We start from the raw sequence: 21,642 nt of genomic DNA on the forward strand, positions 1-21,642 counted from the left end.
AGTGATCAGTTTTTGCTTTCCTTCACCAGTATGATGCACAGTATCTGAGCTAGGTTTCAGTTTTATTCTTGGAAGGTGCTCAGATATTACTATGATGAGTGCCAATATAATAACCTAGATAGATGTTTTACTATTGAGCTACTGCACAAGAAAACTGAGCAACAATGTCAAGAATAGCAACTCATTTAGACAATTCTTTCTAGGATTAGTTGAAGTGCGCCATGTCAAATTCTTACTACACACAGTAAAATGGGATAGCAAAAGAATCACCACAAAGAACTTGATTTTTAAAAGCCCATGATTCCATATTTGGAATTCTTAGAATACTGCAACACACCTTCATAATGGTTCATTAGTCTCCTGGGTTCAGGTATTTAAGAACAGAAGGACAAAAAACCTTTAGTTCCAACAAGCTTATCAAGCCAAACACAATTACCCTGAGGTGCTCTCTACTAGTCTACTGGATTGTATGTGAAGAGCCTAGAACAGAAGATATATTACTACAAGACACGAAGCAGTTACCACTATTGCAAGTGGAAGAGAGTAACAGTTCCATGAGAAAGTGGGTGGCAACTTGTCAAGGTAACAGCTAAACCACCTAACATAATCATCTCTGTACAATATCCCTGCAAAGAATCAGAAGACATCTAAAGAACCTAAAGGAAGACACCGGCTGTTTCCTGAGGACTTCCAGAATGCTACTAACAGTACTTGTGCACAGACAGAAATAGCACATACCCTGATACTATAAAGAAAACCAGGCTCCACATAGAGAACCCATCTGAGCGGCCACAACAGAAGGGACTGTTTAGGGAAGGAGAAGTGTGTGTTTAGAAGACAACTGAGATTCAGAAACTGTAATTATAGACAAAATGTCCTATGTGGGGCAGAATACTCCTGTCATCTCTCAGGGAATTCAGGTTACTTTCCCTGACCTCCAACCAAGATGTGTCTGTTAACTTGTGCGGGTTTTTTATTTGCATTAGACCAGGGGGTAGCAACCTTTGGCATGTGGCCCATCAAGATAATCCACTGGCAGGCCGCGAGACATTTGTATATTGACCGTCCACAGGCACGGCCCCTCGCAGCTCCCAGTGGCCGCGGTTCGCTGTTCCTGGCCAAGGGGAGCTACAGGAACCCATTGTCCAGGAATGGCGAACCACAGCCACTGGGAGCTGTGCCTGCGGATGGTCGAAATAAACAAAACGTCTCACAGCCAACCAGCAGATTACCCTGATGGGCTGCGTGCCGAAGGTTGCCGACCCCTGCATTAAATATTCAAATAAAAATAACATGGAGGGAAAACCGTAGCAGTAACCAACAGAGTCAATGGATGCAGGCCCTGCTGTGTGACAGGAGTATAATCTCCTATGTAACCAAGTGAGAAACCAGGGGCAGGGCTGAATCTTACCAGGTATCCTCTGTGTCATCTTTATTACATTCTGTGTCTGGTCTACACTAAGGCCCATTTACAACCAATCCCCACCACAACTAACACCAATTCAGTTGCATCTTTTTGGCAATGTTGGGAGTCCTGGAGTATGTGGCTGGTATTGGCAATGTGTCAGCTCTGTGTCAACTAAACCTGCCAAAAAACGTGGTGCTGGAAAGGACTGCCAAAGGCCTTATATTAGAACTATATTAGCCCTCCTTTTATTGCTAATACTGGTGCAAACTATGAATTTTCTGTAAAAATTCCCTAGTATAAACAAGAAAGGGAGTTACAGTAAACAAGGCAAGAGATGCTGGTAATAGCTCATCTTAAGTGATTACTCTCCTTACAGTGTGTATGATAACTACCATTTTTTCATGTTGTGTGTGTATATAAATCTCGTCACTGTATTTTCCACTGAAGGCATCCGATGAAGTGAGCTGTAGCTCACGAAAGCTTATGCTCAAATAAATTGGTTAGTCTCTAAGGTGCCACTAGTACTCCTTTTCTTTTTGAGGGCATGGAGAAGTGGTCATGTGTTGGGACAGAAAGGATTAAATGGTGTGAGAATAAATTAGCATTTGAATTACACTGTGAAGTGGTAAATATTAGGATTGTTGTTGAAAAAGTGTATGACCTCAATGAAGCTATGCCAATTTGAGCTAAGGACATGGCCTGCTAAGTGCTAAATTCTCTATTATGTTTACTAGAATGCACAATGCAGCAAGATACACAAGTGCAAATCTTCAAGCTTCTGAAAAAGTTGCAGACTAAAGGCTTGTCTACACTGGCACTTTACAGTGCTGCAACTTTCTCACTCAGGGGTGTGAAAAAACACGCGCCGGAGCACTGCAATTTTCAGCGCTGTAATGTGCCAGTGTAGTCAGTGCCCCAGTGCTGGTAGCTATTCCCCTTGTGGAGGTGGGTTTTTTAGAGCGCGACTACACAAGCCACGTTAAAGCGCTGCCAGTGAGTCTTCAGTGCCCTAACTTGTCCATTAGGTCCTGACAGATAAAAATATTTGGTATTTTAGTGGTTATACTATTTTCTCATCATTTCATTCTATTTATCCAAGCAAATCAGCTATAGAAGGAAGCATTTGTTGTAATATGCTTTGAGATCTACTGATGAAAAGTGCAATACAAGAGCTAGGTACTATCATCTGTTGTACAGACTTTTGCCCTAGTCTACATTCTAATAAAACTGAATTTTGATGGCCACCTCTGGTAGCAAGAATGGGTGAAACTCCATTAAACTCAGGAATACCACAAATTAGCATGATATCTACAGTAAGCTTACTATAGGTTCTTTCCATTAGCTGGCCACAGGGGTGGGAAGTCATACTAAGTAATGGAATGTTGACAGAAAAAGAACACACACACACACACAAACAACACTGAAGGACAAATTTGTGACCTCTATAAAACCACGTATGAAGCTGATCAAAACAGAAATCATGAGGAGACTTTCAAAAGGTCCAAAGAACTCAACTTACTGGGACCAACAATAAACCAAGCAGAGTAAAATTCATTCTTTATTATCTTGTTTGTGAGACAGCAGCACTGCCAGGTTTTTCGGTGCTCCTATACAACAGACACTTGTGTTTTTCCTCAACTTGGATCGACCACACAAAGCAACACACTTTTTCAGACCCTGGCAATTTTTGGTCAAATTCATCCTTTTATAGCACAGCTGGATTCTCTGCCAGCTGCCTAAGGCTATGTCTACAGTATGAGTTAGGGGTGTTATTTCCCTGCTCATATATACACAGTCACACACTAGCGAGTATAACTAACAGAGTAGCTGTGGTAGGAAGAGATGGGGCAGTGGAGGGACAGGCTGTGCTGAGTATATACCCACTGGTTTCAGCTGGAGTACTGTGTCCAATTTTGCTCATCAATGTACAGAAACTGGAAAGGATCCAGAGGCAAGTGACAAAGATGATCAAAGGGTTGGAAAGCAAGCTATCTGAGCAAAGGCTGAAGGAACTGGGGGTATGTTAAGTTTGCAAAAGAGGAAATAGGGCAGACAGACGGACGGACAGGATAGCAGTCTTCAGATACTTGAAAGGCTGCAATAAGAAGATGGAGAAAAGTTGTTCTCTCTTGCCATAGAGGGCAAGACAAGAGGCAATGAGTTCAAACTACAGCCTAGGTGATTTAGATTAAGTCTCTGGAAAAGCTTCCTAACTGTAAGAACAGTAGGACAATGGAACAGACTGCCTAGGAGGTTGTGGAAGCTCCTTTACTGGAGGTTTTCAAAAGGAGGTTGGATAGCCATCTGTCTTGGATGGTTTAGACATAACAAATCCTGCATCTTGGCGGGGTTAGACTAGATCAGTGGTTCTCAAACTGTGGGTCGGGACCCCAAAGTGGATCATAACCCTATTTCAATGGGGTTGCCAGGGCCAGCATTAGACTTGCTGGGACACAGGGCTGAAGCCCGAGCCCGAGCCCGAGCTCCACCCCCACCCAAGGCGGCAGGGCTTGGGCTGTGGCCCCTTCTCCCCCCACCCAAGTCGACGGGGCTCGGGCTGTGGCCCCTTCTCCCCTCACCCAAGGCGGCAGGGCTTGGGCTCTGGCCCCCTCCTGGGGTCATGTAATAACTTTGTTATTAGAAGGGGGTCACAGTGCAATGAAGTTTGAGAACCCCTGGACTAGATGACCCTTGTGGTCCCTTCTATGATTCGATGTTTGTATTCGGCACAGCTCCATTGCCACTACCCATGCAACCGTGGCTACACTGCTATTTCATACTTGCGCTAGCTCAGAGAGCTACCGCGACTATATGTACACAAGCAAGGGGATCAGCCACCTAGCTCATAGTGTAGACATAGCTTAAGTGACCAAATGATGAGCAATTTTTACCTCGTAGATAAGAACTTGAGATACATCTAGAAATAAGACTCAAATTACATGACAACAGTTCTTACTAGCATAAGCGGCTAGAAACAAGCCACTGAGAATTACTATTTGCCAGACGGATATCTTTATGTGAACAATTTAATACAGTGTTGTCAATTTAAAAAACTGAAAACTCAACATCCTCTAACTCTTTACACATTACTGATTTTCACTGCTAGATTATCTAATGCCTATAACCTTCTTGCTGTATCATATGCCATCAAAATCTTGCCTGGGGAATGAGCATTAGGGAAAGCCACCTCAGCTAGTCTGCCCCAGTCTCTGAGAATCAGGGACGAGACGCCAGAATCTATTATGGATACAGAAAAAATTATAACATCCTGAGGAGGAATTATATAAAGGATCTCTCTTAGCTAGAGGGAGAGCGGCTGAAAGAGAAAAATCTTCTTTAAAAGTAGAGCTTGAACTATGGGCAATTCAGAAAGAAGGGGATGGGAAAGCATCAACTAAAGAGAATCGAGTATTTATTGTGTTTATACCAAGATCACAGGACACCATAACCCCCCTGCCCAATGTAATTGAGAATGGCTCTCCCAAAAAAGGCAGAACAAGAACCTACTGAAGCACAAAGTTTAAATGATTTTTTTGTGTTAACGACTGTGGGTTGTGAGGAAAGTCTTCTACGTTTTCTAGTTTGTGAAGCAGGATTACAAAAGCCCAAGAACCAGCACTGTATTTGAGAGTATGCCCCCTCTAAGTGGAAGTACCTTGTACAAGGTTATAATTTTCATTCCCTCTTCTAACTCAAAAGGTAGTAACTCATGTCTTTGCATAGGCCTTTGTTGTATGTTCCAAATCTAGTTAATTTAAAAAAAAAAAAAAAAAAAAAAAAGAAAAAAAACCTGAAGAGTAAGGGAAATGAACTGTGGCATCTACTTTATGAAAACTGCTTCATTTCCCTCATTTATGAGATCTTTTCCTTTATGCTATCTTTGGGAGCCTATGTGCTCTTCTGAAAATTCACTGTTCCTTTTCAATGAGCAATCCTGTTGATATAGCCATAAAATTACCCAGTTTTCAATTTAAGTACTACAATCAGGAACACCATTTTGGTTTCTACACCTATTATTTTTGCTCTCGCAATTTTCAAGGGCTTTACCAGCAAGCTCTTTAATACGGTCTAAGAAATATGTTTTACTGCCAAAATGGTTGTAGGTGATCAGATATATTTATTGTTAGGGAGAGGGGAAGTATAGTTAATAGTTTCATAAATTTATATTAACTTATTGATTTCCAGAATTTGCAAATTGTTTTTGATGTCCCAGAAGCCTGTGTGACTAACCCTGGAGAACCAGAGTTCTGAGACAGCTGCAATTCAGAATTGTGACACAGAATTTATACAAGGTCAGGGGTGGGAGTAACCTTTTACACCTTGATAGGGATAGTGAAGGTTGTCAAAAATTCCCTTCCTCACTAAAAATAAATCCAACTGACACCAGAAGGGAACCTAAACCAAATTCTTGTGATAGCCCAAGGACTCTAGCAGCTATTACAAGTAGTGGTCTGCTGAGGAGATACAAAAGTCTTAGGAATCTGACTAGGAACAGTGACGATATTAAATTGCTATACAGAATGGTAACTTTAACAAAACCTCTTAAAAGAGGAGTCTTTGTGGCACCTTAGAGACTAAAAAAATTATCTGGGCATAAGCTTTCATGGGCTAGAACCCACTTCATCAGATGTATGAAGTAAAAGATACAGACTAACACAGCTACCACTGAAACTTGTCTTAAAAGATGTTTATAATACTACTGGTAAATTCCAGACCAAAATCACGTGGCACAGTGCAGAGAGCTACACGTTCAAAAAGATTCATAGATACTAAGGTCAGAAGGGACCATTATGATCATCTAGTCTGACCTCCTGCACAACGCAGGCCACCGAATTTCACCCACCCACTCCTGCGAAAAACCTCTCACCTATGTCTGAGCTATTGAAGTCCTCAAATTGTGGTTTAAAGATTTCAAGGAGCAGAGAATCCTCCAGCAAGTGACCTGTACCCCATGCTACACAGGAAGGCGAAAAACCTCCAGGGCCTCTTCCAATCTGCCCTGGAAGAAAATTCCTTCCCGACCCCAAATATGGCGATCAGCTAAACCCTGAGCATATGGGCAAGATTCACCAGCCAGATACTACAGAAAATTCTTTCCTGGGTAACTGGACACTGATCCACATACTTCAGAGGGAGAGAATATTGATAGTTACTCAGTTAGCAGAACTGAAAAAAAGTTCAAATTCTTGCCTTGCAAACACATCTATCTATGAGGTCTGAAAATAAAGAAGGAAGCAAAGGAGGGCATATGAAGAAGCCAATTCTTTTTCCTAAGTTGACAGTTCCTTTCACCTTGTTCCACCAGCATATTTTGTGAAACTTTATCCTAATCAAAAAGTGGCATTACTTCAAAAATATTTCAAATGGTTTCTTGCATTTTGCATGGTGTTAATTTAGATTTTAAAAAGGCCTTTCAGCTTGTTTCATTTGATGCAAACATATTAGGTCAGCCCTCACTATATAACTAAAGAACTGTGCCGCTTTGGTTGCCTTTTTGCACTCTCTGTGTTATTCATTGGCAGGATTGTTGCTAAAGGGCCAAATCAGAACTTCATCAACTAGTGCTATGGCAGTCGCAGGAGTGAGCCTCGGGTCAGTTCTGCCACTTGAGATTTGCAAGACAGCCTCGGATTTCATTACGTTCTGTCCCTACGTTGTACCATGGAGACATTCATCTGGCTGCGTTACAAGGTTTGTTTCTTGCATGAATGCCCAAACTCTTCCCTCAGTCTTGTCTGGAATCCAAGAATCTCTATTCCTGTTGTCAGAATGCATAATATGTATAAAAAAATCACAGCATATCTATGATGTATATAGATATAAAATAGATGCTTTTGAGGCATGATATACAGTGCTATAAAAGGAAGAGTCTCAGTTTGTGCCATACTTTTCATGGTCACAAAAGACTTACAAACTCATATCTGAAGTTTTGGATATGCTCCTCTGAGAACTGTGGCCACTTTTCGTTGTAATATATTAAATTTCCTACTGGAACTACATATCTGAGTTCAAGCATGGGGTCCCATTAGGAAAACAAAGCTTTTAAACCAGTGGTAGTGGCCAAGGGAAGAAGGTTCTGAAGACACTCATGGATGACATTTAATATTTTTATATGCCTAAAAGTTCTCTTTTTTTATTTAAGAGCATAAAGAAATGGAATGCTCAACAGTATTATATAGAGATAAACTCTGAAACATTCTAGGAGACAAAATACCTAAAGGCATGATGCTTGAAGATATCAAAATGATAGGCACAAGTCAGAGTCTTACAATATTAAAATGCTGATGTTAGAAAAATAACATTTATGCATTATCTGAAAAAAATGGATTTTGTTCTTGTTTCCTCATAAAACGTATCAGTTTTTGATAAACACCGATGTATTAATAAAATGCTTCAGTTCAACACACCTGCCAGTGCTGAGTCACAGCATTCCACACTCCAACCTTCCCTGTATGACTAGTAGCCACTAGCTGGTTGCCAATGAAGAAGAGGGCATCTACAGGGACTCCAAGACTGAACACTCCTACAAAAAAATAGAGAGTCTATGAAACTTGTTTTCAGAATAAATACAAAAAAAGAAAAACAGTGAAGATGGAATCTCTCTCTCCTCTCTTTAGACCTATAATGAATTTAAACTACTTTTACTTCAACATGCAGTAATCTGCTGATGCAGTCAATGTTTCTTTTTGGGGAAAAGTGATGTTGCAAAATAATAATAAATTCCTTGTTTCTCTATAGCCACCTTTATCCTAAGGCCTCAAATCATTTACGAACACCAACTAATGAAGGATCAAAATACTGTACTAAGCTCTAATTTGAAAACAAGCTCTAATTTATAAATGTACAGTTAAAGCTGATCAGAAGTGCTGTCCACAAATGACTAAGAGCTTACATAAATTTGGCAAAAATTGTCAAAAACATAACTAAAAGTGATATGAAGGATGCATGATATTGTCCTTTGAACAAATTCTTTTAGGAATATAATGATCAGAAATTAAAACAAACCAGCTTCCTTTTTTGCTATGGCAGCCACCTCTGTACCTAAATGAACTATTACAGGCAAATATAATTAAGCAGAAAAATATATCACTTTTACTTCTTTCTACATTGCAGAAAGATGTGTCTTGTGGTTATTATATTACTAGGAAACATACACTCCAACGGACACACATTTATAACTAATTCTGAAAGATGTACTTATCAGGATACACTGGAAGATCCCTTACAATGAACATGATTTTTGAAAGTGCCCAAATTTGGCTTTTGGAAATTGTTTTGGTGGCATTTGACCAATTGTCACAGTAAACCCTGCTTCTAAATCTAAAACATCTCTTTATGATCAGCCAATCATAGAAACTGCAATTGCTTAACGACGAAGATTAACACTGTCAAAAATAACAGCCAAGCACACATGAGCAACTCAATAAAATTAACAGTTTGCTCAAAAAATATCAGTCTGATATGAGTTGTTCAACCAATAATTAGGATATTTGAAGCAGTACTACAGAAATAATAGACCCTTATTTTTTCCCTCTTTCAAGTCTTACACCTACTGGTCCTGTCTAAATACTTTTTTTTACACATTTCTCACCGCTTCACCACCACCCACTATGAGTATTACTGGTACTTTCACCCATCACTACTTCGATTACTGGATGTTAACCAGTACTGAGATCAAAAGAGGTTCAAAAGACAAAAACTGAGATGAAGCTTTGATGTTCAAATTTTTGGAATTCTCATTGTTATCACGTGAATAGGGAACTGAGTCAACCTACATACTGCAGCTGACTCATTTCACTTCACTGCAACACTTATTTTCTTCTAGTGGCACTAAGATATTACAATGGCATTCAGGCCAGGTCTACACCATAAACTTACACTGGTATAACTATGTCGCTCATGGGTGTGAAAAATCCACACCTCTGAGCAATGCAGTTATACCAACCTAATCTTCAGTGTAGATGCAATATGTCAACAGGAGGGCTTCTCTCGTCGACATAGCTATCGCCTCTTGCAGAGGTGGATTAACTATGCCGACAGGAAAAGCTCTCCCTTTGGAGTAGTAGCATCTTCACTGAAGCAGTGCAGCTGCGCTGCTGTAGCATTAAGTGTAGAACTGCCCACAGTCTCTCTTCAGGGTCTAATACGACTGGTACTGACTGACAAGCTTAAATGAGTTTACTGTATCATTTAGTATGAAATCAAACTGTTTTTGAAGAGTCACAGCAAATCAACATTGAAGAGTTTTCATAGTTCTCCAAGTTTGTTTTCTTGGGGGTGATTTGGTAGGATGCTTGCCAGCTAGATCAACCAGACAAGAAGTAACTCAGCACTAAATACTGTAGGGGTGTAAGCATAAACCTATCTTCTTTCATTATAAAACTGCTCATTAAGATACATGTACTGCCAAGTAAGGAATTTCTCAGTGTACAGTTGTCTACTGTACTGACATTTACAGTAAGTTACACAAAGATCTTATACAGCCACTTAAAATGTTTTAATAAATAATGTAGTGGCATATCTCCAAGAGTTGTGCAAATGCCTCTACTAAAACTCAGCAGAAATTTCTTGAAGAGTATTTAAACAGTGGAAATCCCCAAAAAACTTTATTTGGATAAATTCAAATGACAAAAATCAAGATGCCATTTCAAACAAAAGAATAATAGTCTACTATGCTTGATGATGGCAGTCAGTAGGCTTGTTATACACTAGTGCTTTAATTATGATGCCAAATGATTTTTCAGGTCATGGGGTATCATCTCTGATGCAGATTATATTCAGCAGTACCAGGCACATAAAAGCAGGCAATAATAAAAAAAGGGAAACAACTAGAATTGATTACTCCAGAGAAGGATAAGGTTCAGGGAAATCAAGGAAGACAGCTTGAATGGTCTGAAGGAATTTAAAGTGTCACTCCTGCTTAGGCTCAACAATCTTGACGGCCATCTACAGGGAAGACGATGGTATAAGTAATGACAGGTTCTTGTCTTAAGGGGCCCTCTCAGTAAAACACTGCTTATAGCAGCAATCCAGCAGCGGTGTCCTACATAAGTAATATTGAAAGGAGTACAGCCTCTGGGAGAGCTCTATCATGGAGATGCCAGCCCTTGCAATTTTCTGTGGATGGTGTTGTCAGGGTCTGAAGAGCATTTGTAACAACAAATTGTTTCTTTTACAGGACATGGAAAAACTACTGCCTCACTATCCCAAGGCAGGGCTTCAAACATTTGACTCCGCAAGAGAAATAGACCAGTAAAACTATTTTATTGTTGTGTTACTGGATTGCTTAGTTTAACTGAATTGGGGGAAGTGGGGAACCCCACACATTTGAGTTATAAAAGCAGTGTAAAAACAGAAGCGTGGAACACTTAATTCATAACATTGACTAACACACACAATACAGATGGCCAGAATGTTTCAAATTAAAAAAAAAATCTAATTTTTTTTTTTAAGACATGGAATTTTTCATGAACATTTTGATTTTTCCGAAGTTTTCCCATGTTCAAAATAATGATAGCAACTTTCACCAAAAACATTTAGCCTGCTGGTTGCTCTGCAAAATGGGATAGAAAGAGCTGGGTTCTATTCCCCATCCTGCCAGAGTACCTGTGTGACCTTGTGAAAGACACTTCAGCTCTCTGTGCTTCAGTTTCCCCACCTGTCATAAGAAGGATCATGCTTCCTCACTTCTCAAAAGCAATATTCATTAATATTTGTAAAGTGCTGAGATACCACTGTGAACATCAAGAAAAATTAAATATCCATAAATAAAGATAAACCTTAATCTTGCATTTTGGAATGCATGTTTTAAAGTAAATTTTGTCTTTATTTTAAATAAGCCAACCTGAACTGAAACTCCCAAATATTTTAGACTATATTTAATAATTTCACATCAATTACATTAGCTCCCATCATATTCTAGGTCTTAGTATTTTCGTGTTAAAAGGAAAGAGCAATAGAGAATGAACTGAACAAATTTGCAGCCAATTTCAGAAAAAAATGTCTAAATGAAGAGGTTACAATTATTCTTGGTACTAAGCTTATTAAATTAAATCTATGGTGACAGTACTTTATGGCTGGAGGAAACAGGTTGTCACTATCTTTCAAACCATGACTTACATACCACTCTTGGAATTGAGGATATTCCCAATTACCAGCCTCTCCTCTTTCCCCAAAAGCCCATTATTCATGTTTTTAAGCAATTATATATTTTAATAAATCAGACAAACCATCAATCACAGCTGTACTAAGGAATGTTTGTTTCTCTGAAAACATTTTTCATATTTATATGACCTCTAGTATTGTGAACCCTTTGATGCTAAACCATTTGGGACCCAGTACTACATGCCCACACTAATATAATTTGTATTTTTGTTTAAAATGCTGACTACGGTGGCAAATAGCTGTCTCCAAAATTCTATTTAGGAACTACATTTTATAAGAAGATTAGCAAAAGCAGACTTTAAAAAAAAAAATCTAAAATATGACCTACAATAGAACAAAGCAAGAAACAAAAGGATAAGTTGGCAATCGTTTCAGGATGCACCTAATCTTCAGTAAAAGACCCGAGGCTAGCTTATGTCAGCTAACTTGGGCTCACAGGGCCCAGGATGCAAACCGGAGTGTAGACATTCAGGCTCTGAGACCAAACCACCCAGGTTTCAGAGCCCAGGCTCCACCCCGAGCCCAAATATCTATACTGCAATTTTTAGGCCCATAGCCCAGGCACTGTGAACCCAAGTCAATTGACCCCAGCTCTGAGACATGGTGCCGTTGGATTTTTCATTGCAGTGTGGATGTACCCTTAGCCTTTCACCTCAAAGTCTTCTGTTCAAATCCAACTTATAGTGCTGAAGAACAGAGTCTAATGGATTGAGTTTAACTCTAATCCATGTTGTCAGATAAACAAGCTACCAATGACACTTTAACATGAATGATGGCTCTGAACTGCCTCTGCCCAATACAGAGACACTGATTTTTGGATTGTATTTCTTTTCACTCACTCAGAAGGAAGCGTCTCCAGATCAAAATGAAGGGCAGAAAGGTACACACAAAAATGTTAATATTAGATTGCTGTACCAAAATTCATTTTTTATTAAATCTGTGTAAATGTTTGTTATGAATTATCCAGTCAGACTACATGTGAAACTATATTTTTATGAGTCAGAAGATATTAGCAGTAAGACACTGTCACACAAAACTGTCATACCCACCAATTTCACTACCGCTACCGCCATCCTGAACGCTCCACAGAATGATGCTACTCTCAGATGCAACAGCAACCATCTTATCTTTGTCCCCATGTGGGCCTCCAACGACCTTGGCATTCAGAGCCACTCGTTCGATAGTCCAATCCAGATATGGACTTGTGAAAACCTGTTGCCATCCTGAAGATTCTTTGATTCTGGGAAGGATGAGAATTTAAAAAAGTACACTTTCCAAACAGCCTCAGTTTGGAGTTTGTACCTATAGTCAGTCTTACAAGCCAATTATATTTCCTCTAAGTTATAAAACAATATCAAATAAAGGATTCTGATATTAACATACTCTTCACAGGCCTACAGCCACAAAATACAGGAATTCTGGATTAAATACAGTGTTAAAAGTTAATTTATTAGGCCTTGGTAATGCAGAACATATGATCTTCTGCAAGGCAGCTTCAGAAAAGTAGGTGATATTGTGAGCTGCAACACCCAGCCAGAAGGAAACAAGTAAAAGGATGGAATTTTAATCTTATTGTCCTGGTTTTGCCAGTTTAAGATACACCTTTAAGTTTAAAGTTTAAGATACGCCCCCACCCAACAATTGCTAGGGATCCTACTCATGCTCAACTGAATGTGAATCATAGAAAACACTGATTTATGTATAACTGTGCTACATAATAAATATAGCAATCTCACTATAATCTCTACTACATTTCTATTTTCTGCCACTCTGCTACACTGTGTGATCAAGACTGCATGTCATTACCTAGAAATCTTAGTTCTAAACAATTATTTGCCAGTGCTTAGAGATTTTCTTTGTAATTCAATGTTACTGACACACAGGGCAATGCAGAAGACCGTGAGTGCAATGCAGAAGACCGTAAGAAGGGATGCAACACACAGAAGGTGGAGGGTAAGAACACCAGTAAATGGAAAAGTGAAACAAAATTGGAAGTGTAACAGACAAAAAACAGAACACTTACAGAGGAAAAACATTCAAGAGTAAGGCGGAATAGAAGAAAAAGATGATTAATGAAACAGTACACAAATGTTATAAAACATTTTTGATTAAAAATGTAAAATACTTAGAATGAACCATTCTTTAAAAGTTACAAAGAAACAAGACATAATATTGCAGTTCTTATAAAAAAGTCTGTATTTTTACTCCCTCAAATTTCAACCTGACATCATTTTACACTAGAGTAAACCAAATCCCACCTTGAGTCCCTATTTAAATTTTGCATAGCTTTTACTGAAGAAAAGAAAAAAGAAAAACAACTTTGTAATTAAGTTTGATTTTACTCCACTTGTCACAGCAAGAAGGCAAAAACACAAGAGGGTGTTTTAGCGCTTCTGAGTTATTTCTTTTCTAGTGTGAAATTAACAAATCTATTTGCCCACATATACAATAACGAAATATATATTAAAATGAGTAAAAAACAGGGACCAGCCCTGGAGTAAGCACACAATTTAATGGAAGCTGCATTCTATTTATCCACGGAAGATTTTGGCCTACTAGATCTCATTCACAACCCAAGGCTTTATATCAGCCTAATTTAAGCCAAATGGGGGTACCTTTTTCCCTTGAAATGATAGGATCAGTGTGCTTGGTGAACGCAGCTCCTGCATTACAATTAATTTTAGATGTTTATATTTTTATTTACATCTATCTAATTGAATGTTTTATGACCAAATAATATGTAAATGACCACCTTGGACATTTTTTCTGTTTACCTATATGTCTCTTTATTACTGGCTTGATCAATCTAGGCTATTAAGATATGCGACTCCAGAAATAGCTCTAGCAACTGTAGCTCTGTCATTATATTGCATTTTGCCTGTAGGACTGCATTTTTGAAAAGTTCTTGGACACTACAGATGCCAAATACTTAAACTTATGAATTTAAGAAGTTTTAAAGGATTCCACAATTTTCATTTGCAAGATGAAATGCTACATTTTTAAGGATGCTCTATTTTTCTGTAGGCTTTACATAAGTGTTTAAAAAAATTCATGTTAAATATGAGATATGTTTGATGTGTTCATTTATCATACGTCCTTTCAAGCATTATGATTTATTTGATAAATATGCAAAGAGACTTAAAAATATTTCTAACCACATGGGCTTCACAGCCAATTTAATGTAAATTGCTATTTTAAAATTTTTTTTTAGCAACAGCACTTCCTTCTCTAGCCTCACATTCTACAGAGGCAATGCTACCTCAAAATAGCCAAACAATCTGGTTTAAGGTATCATGCACACGTATTAGGAAAATATGCTAGCAATTCATAGGTACTGTTATTTTAAAATTACTGCCTCCCAGGTGCCAGATATTCTAAAAAATGCTGGAAAAATTCCATTAGTTCTAATGTAAGTGAGAACAAGCTACAACAAACCAACGCTTCTCCTGAGGCATCAGAGACCGAGCTCCAGCCCAAGCCACAGCTTCAAAGCGCTGTCTACACAGCTATTTTTAGATCACTAGCACAAGCCCCGATAGCCCAAGACTGTCAATCTGGGCCAGAGGCTTGCTTCCACTGGCAGTGTAGACATACCTCAAGAAACAAGTTCATCAAAAGATGAACTTTGGGAAGAGGGGAAGAATAATAGGAAGATTATTAGCATATACGGCTTGTGTTATACAGGTCAGCCTAGATGAGGAATGATAATGAAGTAGAATAAATAATGTTTAGAGAGAAGGAGTTCAGAGATCAGAAGTGAGCCATGCTGAATCAAGACCAAGACAGGGAGTGACTAAGATGGTGAGCCCTGAGTCAATATACAGCTGGATATCAAATCAGAGGTTCAGGAGAACAAAGTGGTGTTAAGGTTCAGGTTACCAGTACTGTAGACAAGAAATCATTTTTCCACACACACAAGAAAATATTGCACAACTGGCTACGTAACTTATGGGAAATGTTTTCTTCTTTTGAAAACAATCTTGTAATGTACCATTGTTGGAAGTAGGTTCCTAAATCATTTATATTAAGAAAATGCATCAGCAAAGCAATTCTGCACCCACTTTTTACTGAACCCAGTCTAAGTTACTTATTTACAAATATCTTACATACATATCCTATTGCACAGTGGCTGAGTAAAGCAACAAATACTTATTCAGCTATTACACAGCCCAGTTAAATAGCTAAACAACTGAAGTTTTTTAACACAGGGAATACCAACCAGTCACTTTACAAATACATAAAAGCAAGCAGAAAGCCAGACAAATTGCAGAGTGACCATCCCACAGCCGAGGCATAAGGCGTTTAGAATATTGCAATGCTTTAATCTGAACACATTTTCAAGACACCCATATTTTTCAATTTCTTGTTAGGTATATAGTAGAAGGAAGATTTGAAATGAGTCTTCCAAAAACCTTTAAAAAAATCCTGTGTTAAATACAGCTGATCAACCAATTAAGTCAAAAGTCTAGTGTCAATTACTCAACTTTCTAACTCTCAGTAGTATCATAAAATCTTTTTTTTTAAAAAATGTGAGCAAAGGTTTCAAGGGAAGTCCATCACTGCAACAGCAAGGAATTCAGCAGCTGTGTTGGGAATGGGGTGAACCAGAACAGTTAGAAGATTTTCGCCATATTGCGTCTGCCAACACTATATGTGGCCTATCAGTACTTAAAAAAAAAAAAAAAAAGGAACACATGAAATGTGTGTGCTCAACTATCAAATTAAATAGAACTATGAAATTTCCTAAAATTTAGCAGAAATTAGCAACATAATGTTCAGTAAATCAGCAAATTCAGTAAAACAGTTTGTGTAGAAGGAAAGGAAAATCAAGTTAAAAACCCAATCCACCAGAAACTACTAAGTCATTTATACCTATAGCAAACAGCAAAATGGGCATATGCAGCTACAATCCAGTTATGGTGGCCAGCTACTATCAGAACCTTTCGTGGATCCACAGGAAATCCTAGAAAATAGTAATGAAAAGAAAAGGGTTATCCTCAGTTACAGACATCATTCTTTAACCAATTTAAATATACAAGGTGAGAGGCTGGGAGACCAAATCCAAAAGTCTCAGACTAGGACTTCCAAGATTGACTGTTTTGTAGAAATGAAGCTTTGCCTTCTCAGATGGTGTGCACTGGCTGTACATACAAACAAGCTAAGTACATGATTGACAGCGTATCTTAAATCACTGTTACAGATCTATCAGTGTTTTTGATATCTGAATCCATGGGACTTTTATGTTCTTCCATAGAATGAGGCAACACAGCTAATAATTACTAAATCAAAAGGTCTCATAAGAAGTAGAAACTGGCAGGTAAATTGAATCAGGGCTGTGCTCTTGCAAAAAAAAAAAAAAAAAAAAAAAAGGCTTCTATTTTTAAGTAACTTCTAATGTGTGTCAAATTGGTCAATTATCTGAGAATAAGCTTCAAGTTTACCTATTGGCTTGCAGGGTATATAAAGCTATGTTATGAAAAAGTGGCATTTTCAAAAGCAATCATTTTAGGGGGAGATAGCAAAGATCCTTATATTGAGTTTGCCTAATACTTGCCATTCTAAAAAAAAAATTCACGTGACCTCTGAATACCTCTAATACCTACATTGTATGAAGAAGGCGTTAGACATTCAGCAGCAGGAATGCCTTGGGGTTAGGGGCATGCCTTTTGCTGGTCCATGGAAACCAGTCAGGTTTGGCTGAGTTACAAGGTATTAGAAATCACCATTTCTTGACAAGTTTTGGAAAGTACAGGTTTTTTTGGCCACATAGCAAAAATGCTGATGATTCTAAAGGTCTGCGTATGCATCTTGTCTCAGTGCCTCACTGTAGCATTCCACAGAAAGCTGGGTAGGACACAGACAAAATGGATTCAGCAGAAGAACCAGGAGACACTGAACAGGGGAGTGGTTAAATCACAATAGGAGAGGTGGGGTGGACAGGACTGGGGGCAGATACATAACCTTTGGGAAGCACACAGAACATGGAGGGATTACAACGGGGCACAATACTTACGCTGGAAGGAGTTATGGCTGCAATCAAGCAGGTCTTTAAATCGATAGGCAATCAAAGACCTTGTTAAATCCAATGGGTGTGCTAACCACCCTTTAAAGCACTTAAGCTCCTTTATGGAGTAAGACAGCTGGAGACAACAGTAGCTACTGCCCAAGGCAATTGGCTAAACAGTGATTCCTCAGCAGTGCTAAACCACATGGTCTGGGGTGGGTATGGTCATCCCCTTTGGACTAGTTGCAAATGCTAGAGGATTGTTTGGCAAGTTGTGTATAGGTGAGAGGGAGAAAGCCACCAGACAGCAAGAGAAGCAGTTGTGAGGGCTGCTCTGAAAGACAGCAGGTCAGAGCTCATTGGGGAACAGAACTCACTGAAGAGGCAGGTGCCTATTTGTTTCTACAGTGTTTAGGGAAACAGGTCTTTGTGTACATTCTTTGTAAATAAAATAGGATTGCACCAAAGAAATACCCAACTTGTATCATTAATTTCTCCTCCCAAAAGAAATAACTCTGCAAACCCCAAATATTGTTCAGCACCAGTTGGGCCAAAGGGGCGACAACGTTCTTTGGAAGATGAAAAGCGTAAGAGGGACAGGTGGACACAAAACAAAGGGTGGGGTTACACTAGAGGACACAGTACACAACAGCCTTTGGGAGGAAGACAGAGGGACACAGTTTGATACATAGCCTCCTCTAGCAGCTGATCCACAAAGGCTAACACTGCTGCTGCTGTCACCGCCAGATATTGTGGTTAATTCTTTAGCTCAAGTGATAGAAATCTGTGCTGCAGTGCTGAAGGTTCAGGGTTCATATGCTGATGCATGAGAGGAACAAATTATAAATAAGCTACAGAAAGTATAATTTGTTTTTGTCTTTTTAAAGAAAACTAGGAAAGTACACACAAAAACTACTTTAAAAGAATGCTGCACAGGATTTAAAGTCAAGAACTTGAAAGTTAGGAAATGCCAGACTTCAAGTTACCCGCACATCTTAAATTATGGCCCCCGTGCATGTGGATTATGATCTAATCTTTAGTTACATGATCACATGTTATTTGTTCTACTAAACCTTGTCATTCAATGCACAAGATGGACAGTGAATGAGGCAGAGGGTAGCAAGAAGAGAAAGGATGTTCTCTTGCATTGAAAGCAAGACTAGGACTGCAACAGAATTCTTATGTGAGGTTAGACAAGACTACCATAGTGCACATGCATACTGGGGGACAAATTAGGGTTTAATGTGTAACCTTAATCCTGCCATTTCCTAATTTTGTAATGCTTGACATTGCAATCTTAACACTAACAGTTTTTCATACATAATGTTAAAGTATTGCTGAATGTGTAGTTTATACTTAAAAAACAGAAAAATATACCATCAGAGTTTAAGAACAGACTTATCATTAACCCCTTAACTTGGTATTTCCCACTAGAAATCCCACTGGCAACATGATAAAAGTACATGAAAACTTTCCTTACCTAGCCTGACTGTGCCTTCCCCAGTACCAGCAAGTGTAGCTTGGACACTACCTCCTCGGACCTCACTTCCTTCAGAGTAATTCTGACCTGTTCTAACATCAATACATGGCCCAGCAGTACTGTTTATTTTACGACAGGGAATGCCTATCGGAAAAAGAAAAGACATTTTTTCATACTTCATTTACCTTTTACTGTGCCAGGATAATTTCTAAAACAGTTAATATACAAAGCACAATTACAAACATTTAAATTCTTACTACACTGGTAAGTCATCTTTCAAAGTTAACGAATTTTGCTCTTGCATTTTATTTCTAAAACCAAATTTAGTTTAATCGCTGCAAAACTTAAACAAAGAGGTTGTTCTGTCAGGTTCATAAACCAATACCAGAAATCATAAAAACATTTAAATTAGCCTAGCATGAAACCTAATAGCCAAGAATGAATTTAGGTTCACAACTAAAAGTCAAAGTACACGTCACAGAGGTACACAGAGACGATATGATTACTGGGTCAGTAATCATCTGTATGATGAAACTGACCCAATGCAGTAACCATTCTTCTTCAGCAGATGTCAAATATAATTTAACTGCTAGTGTAGACAGCACAAAACCTCTTTCTGTAACAGCGTGGAAAAGGGATTCTTTCCTTCTACACTAGTAATTAAATGTTTCTTAAAAGCGGTCAGCATGGCTGCATACAGCCACCAGTGGATTTTTGTGCAGCCACATCAGCCTCCAAAACCTGGGCGGAGATTGGGGTGGAGGCAAAGTAGTGGCCCCACCCTGCAGCACCCAGCTGTTGCTCCTGAATAGCTGTTACCAAGGGCAGCGAGATGCACTGCCTTGGTGTTTGCGCTGGCATCGCCTGCAGGGATCGGCACCCTACACCACACAGCCTTCCCCGAGGGTCAGAGTAGCAGCTCTGGCAACATATGGGGCCAGTGCGCATGGCACCGGAGATGGCCCTTGTCAATGGAGGCGGCTGCGGTGTTCAGTCACTGGAGCACTCCTGGGCAACTTCCGCACTCCTGCCTGGCTGGGGCACAGGGAGCCTGGGACACGGAAGACAACTGGCGAGTTCCTGACCCACCTTCCCCAGGGCAGACTCTCTCTGAAGTATTACAAGGAGCAGGGACAGAGACATGGGTTGGTGCTTCCCCCGCCTGGGGCTGCACTCGCCGTTTGAAGTTGCTGTAGCTACCGCCGTAGGTCAACAGCTCCAGGCTGCTACAGAACTTGGCAGCTGCCCAGCAAGGGTGAGGGGCTCCCACTCCGTGACACGCTCCAAGCACAAGAACAGGAGCAAAGTCCGGGTACGCTGAATGGGGAGCTTTATTTCCTACCGCCTTCCTACTACATAAATAGATTACAATGATTTGGACGTGTATATGTACGTATGTATTTATTTTTCCTAAAGTTAATTAAGTATTTTAGGAAAAATTGTCAGAGCAGCCACCAGCAAGAGTCGGTGGCCACACTCCAAGACTGCCAAAAAATCTGTTGCAAGAACCCCTTGTTTTCTGGCATTGGCTTGAGATGGCCCTATGCTAGCAACTGCTGTCAGCAACAGGCTAATTTTCCTATTTGTAGTTAAGACTCAAGGCACCAGCTGTGCTATTCAGACCATGGTCGTTGATCTTGGAACGAACCATTCGTTTTTTAATATGGCACATTCATGTAATTTTTCAAAATAAGTCAGCTTGAATTGAAAATCATCTTCCTCCATAGAGGGATGAAAAAATATTAATCACTTCCCTCTATGGGAAATGGTTTCAAGTTAGAAACATTTACCCCACTTATATTGCACAAGGAAATCTCTCGTCGTCTACTCTCAATTCCACTTTATTCTGCATTAATCCATTGTGTTTCCCAGCCACTTAACCTGTACTATTTCATAATGCATACAAAAGACTAGCAATACAAACATCCACCAAATTTAAGAACGAAAGGATGTACACAATATTGCATCAGGTGTTAACAGCTTACCCTCTTAAGCCTTGTCTGCACTGGCAGCGTGGTAGGCTACATGCCTCAGCAAAAAAGCAGGCTCCATCCATACCATGATGTGTAGTTACATGTGGCTGCCTCCCCACTCCCAGAGCCTTTCCCTGCAGTGGGGAAAGCCACTGACAACAACCTCTGGTGGGGAAAGGCTCTGGGAGCTGCCACAGCCTTTCCCCACTGCTGGAGCTTTTCCCTTCAGCGGGAAAAGCATGGGTGGTGAGTAGGATAGGCCGGGGAAAGTTGTGTCTCTCCAAACAGCCTGGCGTGGCCATGCCCACAATCTACCCCCAGGGCCCCTCCTGCCTGCTTCCAGTTCCCTTCCTGGTGCTCTTCCATAGCAGAAAGGCTGGGGCAGGCAGGCTGATGCTCATAAGCCCCAGGGCTGGGGCCACGTCAGTGCTGCCCACCTGGCTGGCGGTGGGGCTGGGCCTCAGGTAGCTCACCTGCCACACATGGGGAAAAGGCTTTGGCAGTGGGATGCTATACTGCTAAAAACAGCAGCGTAGAAAGGGAAGGCACTGCTTGAGCGTGTAGAGAGCTGTGTAGGGTATATACCCTAAGGTACTCCATACGCCTAAGCAGT

The 21,642-nt window shown here is 39.8% G+C and overlaps 1 protein-coding gene across 2 annotated transcripts in view; it reads right to left on the reverse strand.

Moving 5' to 3' along the window:
- The window catches only part of KCTD3 (potassium channel tetramerization domain containing 3), a 59,367-nt gene that overhangs the window by 16,270 nt on the left and 21,455 nt on the right, over window positions 1-21,642 (reverse strand). For both annotated transcript variants that reach the window (XM_084623294.1, XM_084623293.1), the window contains exons 7-10: window positions 19,057-19,200; window positions 16,445-16,535; window positions 12,622-12,812; window positions 7,816-7,931 (exon numbers count right to left, since the gene is read on the reverse strand). In XM_084623294.1, the coding sequence (XP_084479420.1) occupies window positions 7,816-7,931; window positions 12,622-12,812; window positions 16,445-16,535; window positions 19,057-19,200 (542 nt within the window). The remainder of the gene's footprint in view (window positions 1-7,815; window positions 7,932-12,621; window positions 12,813-16,444; window positions 16,536-19,056; window positions 19,201-21,642) is intronic.

This window comes from Lepidochelys olivacea (assembly GCF_965140295.1).
Source record: "Lepidochelys olivacea isolate rLepOli2 genome assembly, chromosome: 3".
NCBI classification, from domain to species: Eukaryota; Metazoa; Chordata; order Testudines; family Cheloniidae; genus Lepidochelys; species Lepidochelys olivacea.